General features: G+C 45.6%; 1 protein-coding gene across 1 annotated transcript in view; it reads right to left on the bottom strand.

The window, feature by feature from the left end:
* Nucleotides 1-16,223, bottom strand: part of CHPT1 (choline phosphotransferase 1) — a 30,809-nt gene extending 14,586 nt beyond the window's left edge. The window contains exons 1-3 of the mRNA XM_044280692.1: nucleotides 15,907-16,223; nucleotides 3,653-3,800; nucleotides 3,371-3,512 (exon numbers count right to left, since the gene is read on the bottom strand). Coding sequence (XP_044136627.1) covers nucleotides 3,371-3,512; nucleotides 3,653-3,800; nucleotides 15,907-16,149 — 533 coding nt within the window. The 5' untranslated portion in view covers nucleotides 16,150-16,223. The remainder of the gene's footprint in view (nucleotides 1-3,370; nucleotides 3,513-3,652; nucleotides 3,801-15,906) is intronic.
* Nucleotides 16,224-17,233: the final 1,010 nt, after the last annotated feature.

The raw sequence follows: 17,233 nt of genomic DNA, 5'->3' as shown, positions 1-17,233 counted from the left end.
TGGCCAAGTCAATGCCCTGACTTGAATACCATTTAGACACTGTGGCAAGACCTTAGGCTACCTGAACACAAAATATGTATTTTGTGGTCTGCAAATTCAGATACTGACCATGTGGCATCCGCATTTTTTGAAGACCCAATGACTTCAATGGGTCAGCCGTCTGCATTTTGCAGCCAAGTAAAGGACATGTTCTATCCTTTTGCAGAACTGACATAGATGTGGAAAGCACATGGATCATCTGCGTGATTTCTGCATCCATGTCAGTTACGGAAATGCAGACCATAGACCCATTAAACTCAATAGGTCTGCAAAAACTGCAGATGCCACATAGTCGGCATCTGTATGTTGGAGACCACAAAATGGACACGGTCGTGTCCATGAGGCCTCATGCGCGGTTTTCCCAAGCAGATTCTCATGCAAAATAAAAACCTGCGTAATACTGTACCAGCAAAATATACACTTAGCTTTTTTTGTTCCATGTGGAAATTTACCTGCCGTGCGGATTCAGAAATCTGCAGTATGTCAATTATGCTTGCGATTTTTGGTGCAGATTTCACCCTTTTCAATGGAAAGGTGAGATCTGCAGCAAGACCACATCACATGCACACCAAAAACCAGAAGTAAGACATGTCGTTTTTTGAGCGGTTTTGGTGCAGAAATGCACAGAAATTTGCATGGAAATTCATGCTGATCATCTGCACGTTTACCAGAACTCAGGATGCTTTATCCGAAAGTCGCTTTGTTCAAAACTTCGTTATAATACTGTACGGAGATTCGTCATCGTACAGTATTAGAATGTATGGGCTACGATGAGCCGAAGTAAGTTATTAACCAAGTTGCGTGTGACTTTGTTGAATAACTTCAGTAATTGATTTTTTAAGTGGAAAACCACTTTAAAACTTGAAACCGAACTCCGCTTCGGTTCCGACTAGTACCTCGCCTAAGACAGTACAAAATGTAAGGAAACATTTGGGCCTGGTATTAAAGGCTTCCTCACATATCTAGCAGCACTTTTCCTATGAAGCATAACTCCATGTGTGGCAGGTAGCCTATCTTTGCTAAGTGATTGTGTAGTCTGGTATACAGTGAGGAACAGAAGTATTTGAACAACCAGCGATTTTGCAAGTTCTCCCACTAAGAAATCATGGAAGGGTCTGAAATTCACATTGTAGGTGCATTCCCACTCTCTCAGAGACAGAATTAAAAAAAAAATATTAAAATAAATAAATAAATCAGGAAATGACATTGTATGATTTTTAAAGAATGTATTTGTATTGCACTGCTGAACATAAGTATTTGAACACCTGAGAAACAGAAAGAATTCGGGCTCTCAGAGACCTGTTACTATGCCTTTAAAAAGTCCACCTCTACTCCACTCATTAATCCAACATCTGTCTGAGCTCTTTAAAGACACCTGTCCAACCCACAGTCAGTCAGATGCCAAATACTACCATGGGCAAGACCTAAGAGCTGTCAAAAGACACCAGAGATAAAATTGTGCACCTCCACAAGGCTGGAAAGGGCTACGGGACAATTGCCAAGCAGCTTAGTGAAAATAGATCAACTGTTGTAGCAATTGTTAGAAAATGGAAGAGGCTAAAGACGACTGTCAGTCTCCCTCGGTCTGGGGCTCCATGCAAGATCTCACCTCGTGGGGTATCACTGATGATAAGAAAGGTGAGGAATCAGCCCAGAACTACAAGAGAGGAGCTGGTCAATGACATGAAGAGAGCTGGGACCACAGTTTCAAAGGTCACTGTCAGTAGAACACTACGCCGTCATGATTTCAAATCATGCATTGCACGGAAGGTTCCCCTGCTCAAGTCATCACATGTCCAGGCCCATCTGAAGTTTACCAATGACCATCTGGATGATCTAGAGGAGGCATGGGAGGAAGTCATGTGGTCAGATGAGACCAAAGTAGAACTTTTTGGCTAAACTTCACTTGTCGTGTTTGGAGAAAAAGGGATGAGTTGTATCCCAAAAACACCATCCCTACTGCGAAGCATGGGGGTGGTAACATCATGCTTTGGGGGTTCTTTTTGCGAAGGTGACAGGAAGACTGCACTGTATTAAGGAGAGGATGAATGGGGCCATTTATTGTGAGATTTTGAGCAACAACCTCTTTCCCTCAGTCAGAGCATTGAAGATGGGTCATGGCTGGGTCTTCCAACATGACAATGACCCAAAGCACACAACCAGGATAACCAAGGAGTGGCTCCGTAAGAAGCATATCAAGGTTCTGGAGTGGCCTAGCCAGTCTCCAGACCTAAATCCAATAGAACATCTTTGGAGGGAGCTAAAACTACCTGTTGCTCAGCGACAGCCCCAAAACCTGACAGATGTAGAGGAGATCTATGTGGAGGAGTGGGCCAAAATCCCTGTTGCAGTGTGTGCAAACCTGGTCAGGAACTACAGGAAACGTTTGACCTCTGTAATTGCAAACAAAGGTTTCTGTACCAAATATTTACACTGATTTTCTCAGGTGTTCAAATACTTATGTTCAGCAGTGCAAGACAAATACATTCTTTAAAAATCATACAATGCAACAAGTGCAGAGTCTTTAATATCTCTTCCATTCAATCCGGAAGTGGCCATCCTCGGTAGCATGCCTCCACTAATTAGAGATAAAAAGAAAAAAAGGGTTTGGATGCGAGGTGTTATGGTAGCAAGAGTGATTATTGCAAGAGAGTGGAGATCAAAAAAAGCACCAAACATTACGGAGTGGAAAAATTTACTTGCACGGATTGAGAGGTTCGAGGAACATGCGGCTCGCAGCGGATGACTGGCGCCTGAAGGGGGGGGGGTGAGGGAGAGAGAGAGGAGAGCTACCACCAGTGGCGGGCACCCAGAGGACCACCGAGAGGAGGGGGGGGGGGGGGCATGTACTTAATGCGGGTGACAATCAATCTGGCTACATTGAAATAAATATGATGTGAAATTTAATTGGGGGCTTGGGTACCCCCCAAAATAGAAATACTTTACTTATTAGCTCTTTAGTGTTTTTGCTTACTGCATCTCATTATATTGATTGTCTTGGTAGATTGTGTACCAAGGAAACTGGATTTCTGTATTGTTAAATTGTTTTATTTGTGCATTTTGTACTGGGGAAAAAAATAATAATAAACAAATAAATCATACAATGTGATTTCTTGAATTTTATTTGTAGATTCTGTCACTCAGAGTGGGAAAGCACCTACATTGTGAATTTCAGACCCCTCCATGATTTCTAAGTGGGAAAACCTGCAAAATTGGAGGGTGTTCAAATACTTCTGTTTCTCACTGTATATTAGTGAATTAGCTTACAAACACATATTAAATATGTTTCAATAAAGCATTAAGAAAAGTATACACTACAAAAACAACTTACAATCCGAATTTCAGGGTACCGCACACATAGGTCTGCCACTGGGCACAAAAGAACATGAACATGCTGATAAAGCAGCAGAAAAACATCCAGCCGGGCATGGTTCCAAGACGTACTCCTGCTATCGTCCCCACTCCTACAAACACTGCATGGGAAAAGAACAAACATTACAACACAGAACTCACTACTCATTTGTAGCATCTCAGTAACAAACTAGAGAACCAAAAACGAAGCGATAGAAAGATTATGAAACAGAGAATCAAGTCCAGTGAAGAGGAGTGTTACCTATTGATATGGAGTCACATCCATGGTCAAACAACTCCCCTAGTGGGGAGCTACTGTTCGTTCTTCTAGCTTGTTTCCCGTCAATAGCATCCAATGACTGATACACAAACAAGCCCAAACCACAAAGCAGAAGTGCCCATGATGGCGCCTGTGGCAAAACAGAAACTTGTTGGCATGAGAAAGAAGTTTACAACATTACAAAGAACGGGAACAGTGAACATTTTCTCCAGAAATCTGTATAAACCTCCCAATATAGGTACCTCATGCTGGCATCTCCCAGTATACAAAATGTATGTGCTCACATATAAAGCGGATGTACACAGTAAAACTATGTATTGTCGATTTGTTCATAAACTAGAATTCTGCCCCAGTGTAAATACTATTATATATTATTATATTGTATTACAATATCCATCCAGCCCAAAAGTGCATAATGTACAAAGAAAACACCGACTAGGCTAGTGGAGAGTAACCGCAATGCTGTGAACATAATATACCAACAAAAACTGAAACCAGAAACCATCAAACTCCTATAAATGCAAAACACACCAGCGGTAATGGTCATACAAATCTTTATTAAACATATATGCATACAAACACAAATTAATAATGAATGATTAAAACCCAGTAGGGAAATGCAGAGAAGTGTCGATGAAAAGGCCCCCCCCCCCCCCCCCCAAAAAAACAAAAAAAAAACAAACAACCCAGTACATATATTAATACATTGTTGTTGTATCAGGTTGCCACTGCTTGTGTGGTACTCCGGGAACCATATCAAACAAGATGCAATAATCAGTGCGCTCAAATATCAGTCACCTCAATGAATGCTCGACCACATCCCGGGTTTAACTACCAACCCTGGGCGGCTTGAGGAGACCAATGAGCATAACATTAAACAAAGAACAGCTTGCTCCCGGTGGACCCCAACAAGCAGCATACTGGCATACTCAGTACATAACAAGTGAATAACCAACCTGGCTGGGGGGGGGGCGGCCCGACGACCATTTCGCTCACTGGCTTTTTCACAGGGCACTGCATTTCCCTACTGGGTTTTAATCATTCATTATTAATTTATTGTGTTTGTATGCATATATGTTTAAAAAAGATTTGTATGAACATTACCGCTGGTGTGTTTTGCATTTATAGGAATTTCAATGCAGTGAACATGCAGCATATACTGGATCTCTGAACTTTCTTTAGCTACAGTCTGAATGTTGAATATTATAAATCAGGGCTGAATACACTTGAGTCATTATGGCAACTAGAAATCTGGCCTTAATGAAAATCAGAGCCCTTTCATGCATCCAGTGACTATTTGGGTCCACCTGGCTATGAAGATTTGAAGCTGGATACCTTTACTGACAGAATCAAGCTCTATGGATAAGGACAAGCTGTCAGGTTTCAAAGCCAAGGAGTGAATTCACTCCTAATTTTGGCTTCCAACTCTGCATCAGGAAACCTGACCGTGTAGCAGTAACCTATCTCTCATCAGATGTCAAAGACTGCACCTTCAAAGCATAGAAAACATGCTAATACTGTCATATAATGACCACTCTGTATGTCAACAGAGACCTACTACTGTACATCAGTAAGTCTCTGTCATCCTTGCCTTTTGATTAAAGGAGTTATCCAGAAATATAATACTGATGAGCTATCTTTTTGACAAATTGCCTACCATCTAGGCCAGGGGTGCACAACCTACAGTCCGGGGGCCACATGCGGCCCTCGATACCATTCTGTGCGGCCCCCAACCATGTGGGCAACACATGTATGTCCATGTTTTGTGGCTGCTCACATGTATCTTTCATGTATTCCCCCATTGGATGAGAGTACTAGAAGTGTAACGAGACATTAACAATATATACTGCATGTTCAATATGCCATAAATATAGTATTTCAGTTGGTAATACCCCTTTAAGTTTTATTTTCGGCCCTTTGAATTGGTTCAGGCTGACAATGTGGCCCCCAACCAGAAAAGGTTGTGCACCCCTGATCTAGGCTGTCCTGAGCTAGCTGTTAGGTGGTAGGAGCAGTGGTTACATGAGGACATGTGCACGAATAACAGGCTCCAGATGGCCCAGAGAGACCTCAAGTAGAGATGATAATTTGATCCACCAACAAGCAGAAGCAGCTAACACAGTTTTGTTGTCCACCATCCAAACACAGGTGGCACCTTCATTACACACCCGTCTCTGGTCTGACCATTTCCAGGCACTTAGCAGAATGACATTTGGTGTCATGGCAGCCACTATGTGTCCTACCATTGACAGCCAGCAAACTGAACTGCTATGGACTGGAACCTTATCATCTTTAGTGATTAATCCAGGTTCTGTGTAGGATCAGACAACAGTCAGGTTTGCCTCCTGGTGAGCGCTTTAATCCTGCCTTTACTGTGGAACACCACACTGCCCCAACTACTGGTATGATGATCTGTGGAGCCACCGTATACACACTGTCCCCCAATACGAGGGACGCTAACAGCTCAGTGATATGAACAGGACACCCTGCAGCCATGTGTTGCCACTTATGGCAGGGCTTCCAGTTTTCAGCAGTATAATGCTCCCCCACACAAGAATCTCCCAGGAATGTCTCCTCCATAGTGTGCCCGGTCACCAGATTGATTGCCAATTGAGCGTTTAAGAGACCAGCTGGGATGCCAGTTTCAGTGACCTACAAATGCGCAGGATCTGCAGGCCCAGACGTAACACCTGTGGACAAATGTGCCGCAGGATACCACATGGAACCTATATGTTTCCATGCCCAACCGTATCTTATCTTGTGTCCAGGCTAGAGGTGGCCCATGAGGGTACTAGAGCCTCCTTTCAATTGTACAGTTTTCCCCAATAATCTTCTCCTTTCCCTCTAGTGTTGTAATTAGGGATGAGCGAATCGACTTCGATTGAAACATCTGAAGTTGATTCGCATAAAACTTTGTTCTAATACTGTACGGAACTGAACCCGAATTCGGGAAATGTTTTTTACAGTACAAATTAATTTATTACGTTATTACGCTAAGTCTCTGGAAGCAATAACTTCGTCTCTACGGAGCCAATACATTCTAATACTGTACGGAGCTCCTGCTCCGTACAGTATTAGAACAAAGTTTTATGCGACATCGATTCGCTCATCCCTAGTTGTAATCACTTACATATCTCATCATTACATTCACGCATATATTTTTTGGCAATGGGTGTAGTTCTAGTACAGGTTTAGTTACTGCAAGGACAAGGATCTGGAATGCTGAAATCCAACATGCTTATCCCCCACCCTTTTTAAGATCTGTCTTCGAAGGCACAGTGTTGGAGGGTTCGACTGACTTTTCTCACATGTATGGTCAGCTTGGCACATTCACAACTGCGTTCACAAATCCGACAGAGAAACAGCCTGTCAGAGTTCATTGTATCCAGCATAGCTAGATAATGCCATGAACTGCCGGATCCCCATTGACTATAACGGGATCCGATGAGGATATGGTCATTTTTCGGCAGAAGTGCCTGCTTAGGTTGGATAAAAAGTCCATCCAGCACGAGTGAAGGACTGAAGACAATGAGCGTCATTTTGAACACACCCTAAATTGGCCATGGCAGCTTTACAAATAGAACGTTGTGTAAGACCTGTTGACAGAAGATATGATAGCTCAGCCTTCAGCCTTCTTATGGTAAAAAGAAGGGTTCAAGATGTAAACTCTGAACTGAAAGACTGCAGACTCATTCACTTCTATCTATTCTACAGCTTCACAATCAGTTAGTGACTCCTAATACCAGCACAACGTGTATCCGCAGCGTACACCGCAACAACCTTTGGAACCTGGATTTCAAGAAATATTGATCTGTTCTCTGCCATGAGGTGAACTCAACCTTAAACAGGAAGAGCATGTACAGCTTGTACAATAATATCATCCCCCTTCTCACTCCCTAGCAAAAAACTAAGCGGACATTGATTGTTCATCTTCAGGGGGCCTTTCTGCCAGACCCCTCCCCACATGGCTGGGATGCAGAGGAAAGCTCCCCGGCTCCTGTTTGACACGGGTGATATGCCCACAGTGGTGATGTGTCCCCCATGTGTCATATCACTGGGCTGGGTCACTGACATGCAGAGACTGTGGAGGTTGTTGGGAGATCTGGCAGAAAGGCCCCCCTGAAGAGGAGCCAGTCTTAATCTCTGCACCACTGATGTCATGTCCCTGTTGATAATTGTGGTGCATCCCAGCTGGTGTTTGTGCCAGAACTGGAATCTATGCCAATACGCAGCTAGTTTAGATTTCAGGAATAATTTCCTGGGGTAAATTAGAATAAACGTGCTTTGCTGCTCACTTTTTGGAAAACTGGACAGCGAGGCACACACCCACCAAAAACTATAATTTGGGGCTTTTTGATGACATAAAATTGGTGTAAGGTAATGATAAATGTGAGCTTAAAGGGGTTTTGCCATCACATACAATGGGGGCATATCACTAGGATATGCCCCCATTGTCTGATAGAGGTGGGACCTGCACCTACAACGAGAATGGAGCGGGGAAATTAATGGAGGCCGCAGTGTGCATGCGCAGCCGGCCTCCATTCACTTCAATGTCGCCGCCGAAAATAGCTGAGCGCTGGCTCGGCTATTTCAGTCTGCTTAATAGAAATGAATGGGAGCAGAGGCCGCGCATGTGCTGTGCGCTCCCATTCACTTGTACAAGAGCAGTGCTTGGTGGTGGACGGACCCCGGGGAACCCCAGCCACAGCTCTCCCCGCTCGGTTCTTGTTGTACGTGCAGGTCCCAGAGGTGGGACCCGCACCTATCAGACAATGGAGGCATATCCTAGAGATATGCCTCCATTGTATGTGTTAGGAATACCCCTTTAAGTCCGGAGCGATATATGAGAATTTGTCAGCAGACTGCAGTGAAAGGCAATGAAATTAAAGGCAAAGAGCAGGGGTCAGCAACCTTCAGCACTCCAGCTGTTCTGAAACTACAATTCCCAGCATGCTCCATTAATTTCTATGAGAGTTCTCAGAAGAGCAAGTATGTATGCTGGGAGTTGTAGTTTCACAACAGCTGGAGTGCCCTGCTATAGAGAGTAAAGAATGGCAACAGAAGGCAAGTGATCATGAACTGGAGTTGCCAACCCATTTTCCTAATATACTTGATCTGTACGAAAGGAAATAACTACATGGAGTAGAAAGTCACAGGGCAAAGAGCATAATGTTGTATGAAGCAAATGCACCAAAAAGTGACAGCGCCTAGCTTACCCGTTTCGGTTCTCAGCTTAAGATCTGACAATCTATAGTTAGAGGGCCACAGTCCTTTTATTTTTGTTGTTGTTTTCCTCCCTGCCTTCCAAGAGTCAAAATGTTTTACTTTTCCGTTCACATAGCCAGCCATAGGAGGGCTTGATTTTTGCCGAAACTTTCTAATGGCGCCTTTAAAGGGTTTCTGTCATGGGAAAAATCGTTATGTAGCTGACTGACATTAGGCTCCCAGACTGATCATTGCTAAGTTCCCATTAAAGCCAGGGCTTCAAGAGACGTGGCGTTATTGTTTTAGACAGCAATATTATTTTATAGCAGTCTATGGTGTGAGCAATCCAATGATCTTAATACAATTGAGGGAATATTAAAGGGTTTCTGTCATGGGAAAAATGGGTATGTAGCTGACTGACCTTAGCAATGTGCTAATGTCAGCAGAACATAACTGTATGTTTTATAACTCCCTGCCTGCCACCGTTCTCCTAAAAAAACTGACTTTTATAATATGCTAATGAGCCTCTAGGTGCCATTAGGGCATTGCTGCAGCACCTAGAGGCTCGGTCTACTCACCTTATGGCACGCCCACAAACACTTGATTGACGTCCTCATAACCCCACGCCTGCACCGTCCCGGTTAGTATTTGGCGCAGGCGCAGTGAGTGAAGGATGCTCGGCTGCTGCCAGCTTCCTTCATTCACTGCGCCGAATACTAAACGGGACGGCGCAGGCGCGGGATTATGAGGACGATGAGGAGAAGAAGGACGTCAATCAAGTGGACGTGGGTGTGCCAAAAGGTGAGTAGACCGAGCCTCTAGGTGCTGCAGCAACGCCCTCATAGCACCTAGAGGCTCATTAGCATATTATAAAAGTCAGTTTTTTTTTTAGGAGAACGACGGCAGGCAGGGAGTTATAAAACATACAGTTATGTTCTGCTGACATTAGCACATCGCTAAGGTCAGTCAGCTACATACCCATTTTTCCCATGACAGAAACCCTTTAAAGGGAACCTGTCACCGGGATTTTGTGTATAGAGCGGAGGACATGGGTTGCTAGATGGCCGCTAGCACATCCGCAATACCCAGTCCCCATAGCTCTGTGTGCTTTTATTGTGTAAAAAAAACGATTTGATACATATGCAAATTAACCTGAGATGAGTCCTGTATGTGAGATGAGTCAGGGACAGGACTCATCTCAGAATAATTTGCATATGTATCAAATCGTTTTTTTTACACAATAAAAGCACACAGAGCTATGGGGACTGGGTATTGCGGATGTGCTAGCGGCCATCTAGCAACCCATGTCCTCAGCTCTATACACAAAATCCTGGTGACAGGTTCCCTTTAATATTCCATCAATTGTATTAAGATCATTGGATTGCTCACACCATAGACTGCTATAAAATAATATTGCTGTCTAAAACAATAACACCACGTCTCTTGAAGCCCTGGCTTTAATGGGAACTTAGCAATGATAAGTCTGGGAGCCTTCACTCAGACACTGAATAGCTTCCTTTCTGGAGGCCCCCAGAAAGAAGCTGGGCGAAACGTACGTTGGGTTGCAGTCATCCCCTTTGGGTCAAAAAGCACTTGTTATATATACATACGGATGATGGTATTGTATTATGCAATCTTTTGTTATTGTTCTGGTATTATGGTGATAATTATTGTATACTTTTGCACCGTTGATGCTGCAGATCTAATATCTGGAGGCCATTTTGGCACTAGAGATATGAATATAGCACTAAAGCTAGAGGTGCACCGAAATGAAAATTCTGGTCCGAAACCGAAAATTCAGGATGCCCCTTGACCGAAACAGAAACTGCCTTTTTGCCCAAATACTTTTAAAATACTTTTTTTTAAATGATTTTATTAATAATTATTTTTCATGAATTTAATAAATCATATTATATAACATGGTGCTTCCTCATACACTCATTTTACACACCCCCTTGTCACTCTCATTTTACACCCCCCCCCCCCCTCCCTTGTCACCTCTAGTGTAGCCTGTGTAGCGTGGCCGAGCTCTGTTCGGTCCGCAGTACAGAGCAGACCCCCCACCCCATAACAGTGCCATCCACAGACCCCCACCCACCCCATAACAGTGCCATCCACAGATCCCCACCCACCCCATAACAGTGCCATCCACAGATCCCCACCCACCCCATAACAGTGCCATCCACAGACCCCCACCCACCCACCCCCCCCCCCCCCATTGCCGCTCCAGTACAGACTAGTTATAAAATGTGTACAATTAATAGAAAATAGCGGGGAGGGACTGGGAGGAGGAGCTGGGGGCCAGTGCGTTCACTGTTCTCCGGCCCCCAGCTCCAGTAGTTATAAAATGTGTGCAATTAATAAGGATTCTATTCATGAGGCCCCCTCTGCAGTAGAACATTCAATATAGCCACATCCTACTCACAGGGCTGTTATCTTAATGCTGGCCGGCCGTGCACCCGAGCGGCAGCGTCACGACTGACGTCACATGCCTGCGCCGCCTCCTTCATTCAGAAAGTAGGCCGGGCACATGACGTCAGTCGTGACGCTGCTGCCGCTCGTCTGCCCGGCCGGCCAGCATTAAGATAACAGCCCTGTGAGTAGGATGTGGCTATATTGAATGTTCTACTGCAGAGGGGGCCTCATGAATAGAATCCTTATTAATTGTACACATTTTATAACTACTGGAGCTGGGGGCCGGAGCACAGTGAACGCACCGGCCCCCAGCTCCTCCTCCCAGTCCCTCCCCGCTATTTTCTGCCGATATGTACAAATATCGGCCGAAATGGATTAGGCTCATTTTCGGCTGCCGGAATTTCGGTGCACCCCTAACTAAAGCACTTTATGTGACCCAGGGGTGATGAGATCTAGCTGATGTGTTAGACAGAAATAAAGATGAGATTACATATAATGTCTGGAGCTTTCTACCACACTAAATTGCCCAACATAAAAAGACAGAAACAAACTCAATGCACGAAAAGCCCAGAGGTGGTCTAAAACACAGCGTGAATACAGCCATAAGCCTCATTCACAGTCAGTGTTCAGTCAGTGATTTCCATCAGTAATAGTGAGCCAAAACCAGGTGCAAATCCTTCCCTCATACCCTATCTCTGTGTAGGCTCCACTCCTAGTTTTCGCCTGACTGTGTAAAAGTACCTTAGGCTTTATTCACACAGTCAGTGTTCGGTCAGTGATTTCCATCAGTAATTTTGAGCCCAAACCAGGTGCGGGTCTAACCACAGAACAGGTGCAGATCTTTCCCTTATACCTCATCTCTGTGGAGGCTCCAGTCCTGGCTTTGGCTCACCATCACTGATGGGAATTACTGACCAAACACTGATGTGTGAATAAAGCTTTAGTCTTTTTTCACGTGTGCTGTCCGTGGTCTCCATGGACAGCACACGTGCGCAATGACTTTAACGTGTGTATTCACACATCAGTAGTTTACCAAGGACTCTTGGTCTATGGTGACACCATGAAAGCTTGCCCTATTTTGGTCCATGATTACAGATCTCTCAGGCACATTATAGTCTATGGGTGTGTGAAAACCACGGACACAATACGGATGCCACCCGTGTTTGGTCTATGGTTTTTTTGGACCGTTGGTAGGAGGTGCTCTGGAAACCAGTTTTCAGCCTGGCACTGTACGTGGAATATGGATAACACATGGAGATGAACCACTGACTAACTTGTCACAGATGTCATCATGGACATGTAATAGAGGCCTTTTACGTACGCAACAAATCCGCTCTGCCTAGAAGCAGATTTTATAGTGGCAAGGGTGAAATTTGAGCTCTTTCCGAAGAACAAGGCATGCTGTGTGTGACTTTTCTGCAAAAAGGAAATGTGAACCACAATAACCTCTGCTAGAAATAGTGACCTGACATGAACCGTCCTGAGGTCAACTCTAAATAGCCAAAACTGAAGATTGAGTAGAGAAAGGAATACGACACTCGCCTGTCCTGTCAGAAGGACAGTACATAGTCAATGAGACATTTCTTACTTCACATGTAGCAAAACACCTTAGTGACATGATGGCACCATGGATGAGGTGAGGAGTAGGGCAAGAAACCTCCCTCTCCTAAATACTAAGTTCAGCCACTTGTAGAGGTCCTATGGTTAATAATACAGTGTAAGGAACAGAGTCCATGTCAATACAAATGGGCGTGATCCAAACTAGGAGCAGGGTGGCCGGGGAAGTCACATTTCTGACATGGCCCAGCAGTTTATAGGACTCTGGAGCCCGTGAGGAGACTAGAGAAAGCAAGTCTCATGGTTGTACTGGGATCTATAGGACAAGCATGAAGATATGGTGCCCATAAAGACAATCCATGTGCCCATAGGGTGCCTCTAATAGTACGAGTGTGGTGCCATCTGCCCCGCTGTACACAGGACCTTACTGATGGAGACCCTGCACCCAATCATGTTAGAATCCAATGCCCCAGGACACCTTGTGCTGGTGAAAGGTCAGGCCTGGGATTTGTCAGCCTGTGACTGCTGAGGTGGCAGTGACACATAATCAGGTGACAACGGAGAAGACAAACCCTGTTAACCCTGTATTCATTTCAAGCACAGAAATGTAGCAGAGCTACAATTTGGTATAGCTCATGTTACCTGAGGTTTTGCATAGGACTGCAGTAAACCTACTACTCTATTGTAACGGCTTTTACAGGGGTAATGATTTCTCATGAATGTGTTTCTCAGCAGTCTGAATCGATTGCATAAAATCTTGGCACCATGCCCTGGTAAACTGCCCAGTCAGTCACATGATCACAGAATGTAATGGCGCTGTACACACAAGGACTCTGGAGAACCGAGGGATGCAACCGCTACTATAGCATGTACTGGTGCACAATGTCATATGCGGTAAATGGTGTACCCTATTAGAGCTGGCACTGCCACTAAAGCATGTACTGGTGCACAATGTAATATACATGATGTAACCTATCAGAGCTGGCACTGCCACTATAGCATGTACTGGTGCACAATGTCATATACATGGTGTACCCTATTAGAGCTGGCACTGCCACTATAGCATGTACTAGTTCACAATGTCATATACATGGTGTACCCTATTAGAGCTGGCACTGCCACTATAGCATGTACTGGCGCACAATGTCATATACATGGTGTACCCTATTAGAGCTGGCACTGCCACTATAGCATGTACTAGTTCACAATGTCATATACATGGTGTACCCTATTAGAGCTGGCACTGCCACTATAGCATGTACTGGCGCACAATGTCATATACATGATGTAACCTATCAGAGCTGGCACTGCCACTATAGCATGTACTGGTGCACAATGTCATATACATGGGGTACCCTATTAGAGCTGGCACTGCCACTATAGCATGTACTGGCGCACAATGTCATATACATGATGTAACCTATTAGAGCTGGCACTGCCACTATAGCATGTACTGGCGCACAATGTCATACATGGAGTACCCTATTAGAGTTGGCACTGCCACTATAGCATGTACTGGCGCACAATGTCACATACATGATGTACCCTATCAGAGCTTTACAGTTGCGAGACAATTAAATAGGACGGATCCGTTCAGATAATAGAACAAAACGGATCCGTCCCCATTGACTTACATTGCGTGTCAGGACGGATCAGTTTGGCTCAGTTTCGTCAGATGGACGCCAAAGCGGAACGGAGACAGAACGGAGGCAAACTAATGCATTCTGAGCGGATCCTTTTCCATTCAGAATGCATTAGGGCAAAACTGATCTGCTTTGGACCGCTTGTGAGAGCCCTGAACGGATCTCAGAAACCGTAAAACAAAACGCCAGTGTGAAAGTAGCCTTAATAGTTTTTTTTTCATCAAAAGTGTGTAAGGTGTTGCTGTTATATTTCAGAGCAGCACTCTGCAACTTTGTAGCAGTATACAGCGAGTGCGCGCCCTGGTTGCGCCATCTTGTTTCAGTGTGACCCTGCTAGTCTCTGACACTACTTCTAGTAGGCTAACTGCTTACTACGGTTTTAAAAACGCATACAGACGCACACCCTGCCTCCCAACATGTTTCGCTGCAAATCGTCTTCAGGAGATTGTGCAGATATCAGAGCTGGCACTGGAAGAGTACACTGCCCACCACAGTGTACGCTATCAGGGCTGTCACTGTAGCACTTACTGACTGTACACTGATAGACCTGTACAGGTACTGACAGTACACTGATAGACCTGGCGCTGCCACTGTAGCAGGTACTGACTGTACACTGATAGACCTGGCACTGCCACTGTAGCAGGTACTGACTACACTGATAGACCTGGCACTGCCACTGTAGCATGTACTGACAGTACACTGATAGACCTGGCACTGCCACTGTAGCAGGTACTGGGAAGAGTACACTGCCACTGTAGTAGGTACTGACTGTACACTGATAGACCTGGCACTGCCACTGTAGCACGTACTGACAGTACACTGATAGACCTGGCACCGCCACTCTAGCACGTACTGACAGTACACTGATAGACCTGGCACTGCAGCACATACTGACAGTACACTGATAGACCTGGCACTGCCACTGTAGCAGGTACTGGGAAGAGTACACTGCCACTGTAGTAGGTACTGACAGTACACTGATAGACCTGGCACTGCCACTGTAGCAGGTACTGACAGAACACTGATAGACCTGGCACTGCCACTGTAGCAGGTACTGACAGTACACTGATAGACCTGGCACTGCAGCACGTACTGACAGTACATTGATAGACCTGGCACTGCAGCACATACTGACAGTACACTGATAGACCTGGCACTGCCACTGTAGCAGGTACTGGGAAGAGTACACTGCCACTGTAGTAGGTACTGACAGTACACTGATAGACCTGGCACTGCCACTGTAGCAGGTACTGACAGAACACTGATAGACCTGGCACTGCCACTGTAGCAGGTACTGACAGAACACTGATAGACCTGGCACTGCCACTGTAGCAGGTACTGACAGTACACTGATAGACCTGGCACTGCCACTCACACCTGTACATAGCACATATGGCAGCACTGCGACCTCCTCACCTCCTCAGTGGCCGTGGGGCAATAGTAGACGACAATCAGCGTAGTAACAATATTCATGACCAGCCCGAACAAGGTGATAGTGTTGGGTGCCAGCCACAGGGGCACCTTCTCCACCAGCCAGTTCCAGTAGACCTGCATGAGGGGCTCCAGCAGCGAGCGGCCGGCGGCGCTGTACTTGTGCCCCTCCAGCCGCTTCAGCTGCAGGGCCGTGAGGGGCTCCGGCAGACACAACACCCCGGCCATCCTCTCCTGCTGCCTGCCCGTCCGGCGCCTCTTCCTGCTCGCGAGCTCACGCCTTCCGTCCCTGCAGCCTGAGGGGGCCGGACCAGAGGCTTCACCCCGGAAGAGCAGCACTGGCAGGGGCGTTGTGGCCGTGTGTGCACAGGACCCGAGCCCCACAGCCATGCATCTTCATATACACTTATTAGGGGGGAAATAGCACTGAAACCTTCTATGTGTGACTGTCATGATATGTAAGAAGTGATGAGTAAAGTGAGCTTTTCATGTTACATCTGTAGTCACTTTGTTCAAAACTTCGGATTAAGAGCTCATGCACACGACCATATGTATTTTGTGGTCCGCAAAAAACGGATCCACAAACAAATACGGATGACGTCCATGTGCATTCAGCTGGCCCCTAATAAAACAGCCCTCTCCTTGTCCATAATGCGGACAATAAAAAGTCACAAACTGTGAGAAACAAAGGCCACTGAATGGTGGAACAGGGAGCTGACAACTCTAGGCTCAAAGGGGTATTCCCATCTTAGGCTACTTTCACACTTGCGTTCAGAGCGGATCCGTCTGGGGTCTGCCCAGACGGATCCGCTCATATAATGCAGACGGTGGCTCCGTTTAGAACGGATTCATCTGCATTATATTGTTAAAAAATTCTAAGTGTGAAAGTAGCCTCAGACAGATCCGTCCAGACTTTACATTGAAAGCCAATGGGGGACGGATCCGTTTGAAAATTGAGCCATAGTGTGTCATATTCAAACGGATCCGTCCCCATTGACTTCCATTGTAAGTCTGGACGGATCCACTTGCCTCCGCACGGCCAGGCGGACACCCGAACGCTGCAAGCAGCGTTCAGGTGTCCGCCTGCTGAGCGGATCGGAGGCTGAACTCTGCCAGACTGATGCATTCTGAGCGGATCCGCGTCCACTCAGAATGCATTAGGGCTGGACGGATGCGTTCGGGGCCGCTTGTGAGAGCCTTCAAACGGAGCTCACAAGCGGACACCCGAACGCTAGTGTGAAAGTAGCCTTAGACAATGGGGGCATATCGCTAGGATATGCCCCCATTGTCTGATAGGAGATATTGAGAGCGG

This window comes from Bufo gargarizans, chromosome 2 (assembly GCF_014858855.1).
Source record: "Bufo gargarizans isolate SCDJY-AF-19 chromosome 2, ASM1485885v1, whole genome shotgun sequence".
NCBI lineage: Eukaryota > Metazoa > Chordata > Amphibia > Anura > Bufonidae > Bufo > Bufo gargarizans.
This window is presented reverse-complemented; position numbering and strand designations above follow the sequence as displayed.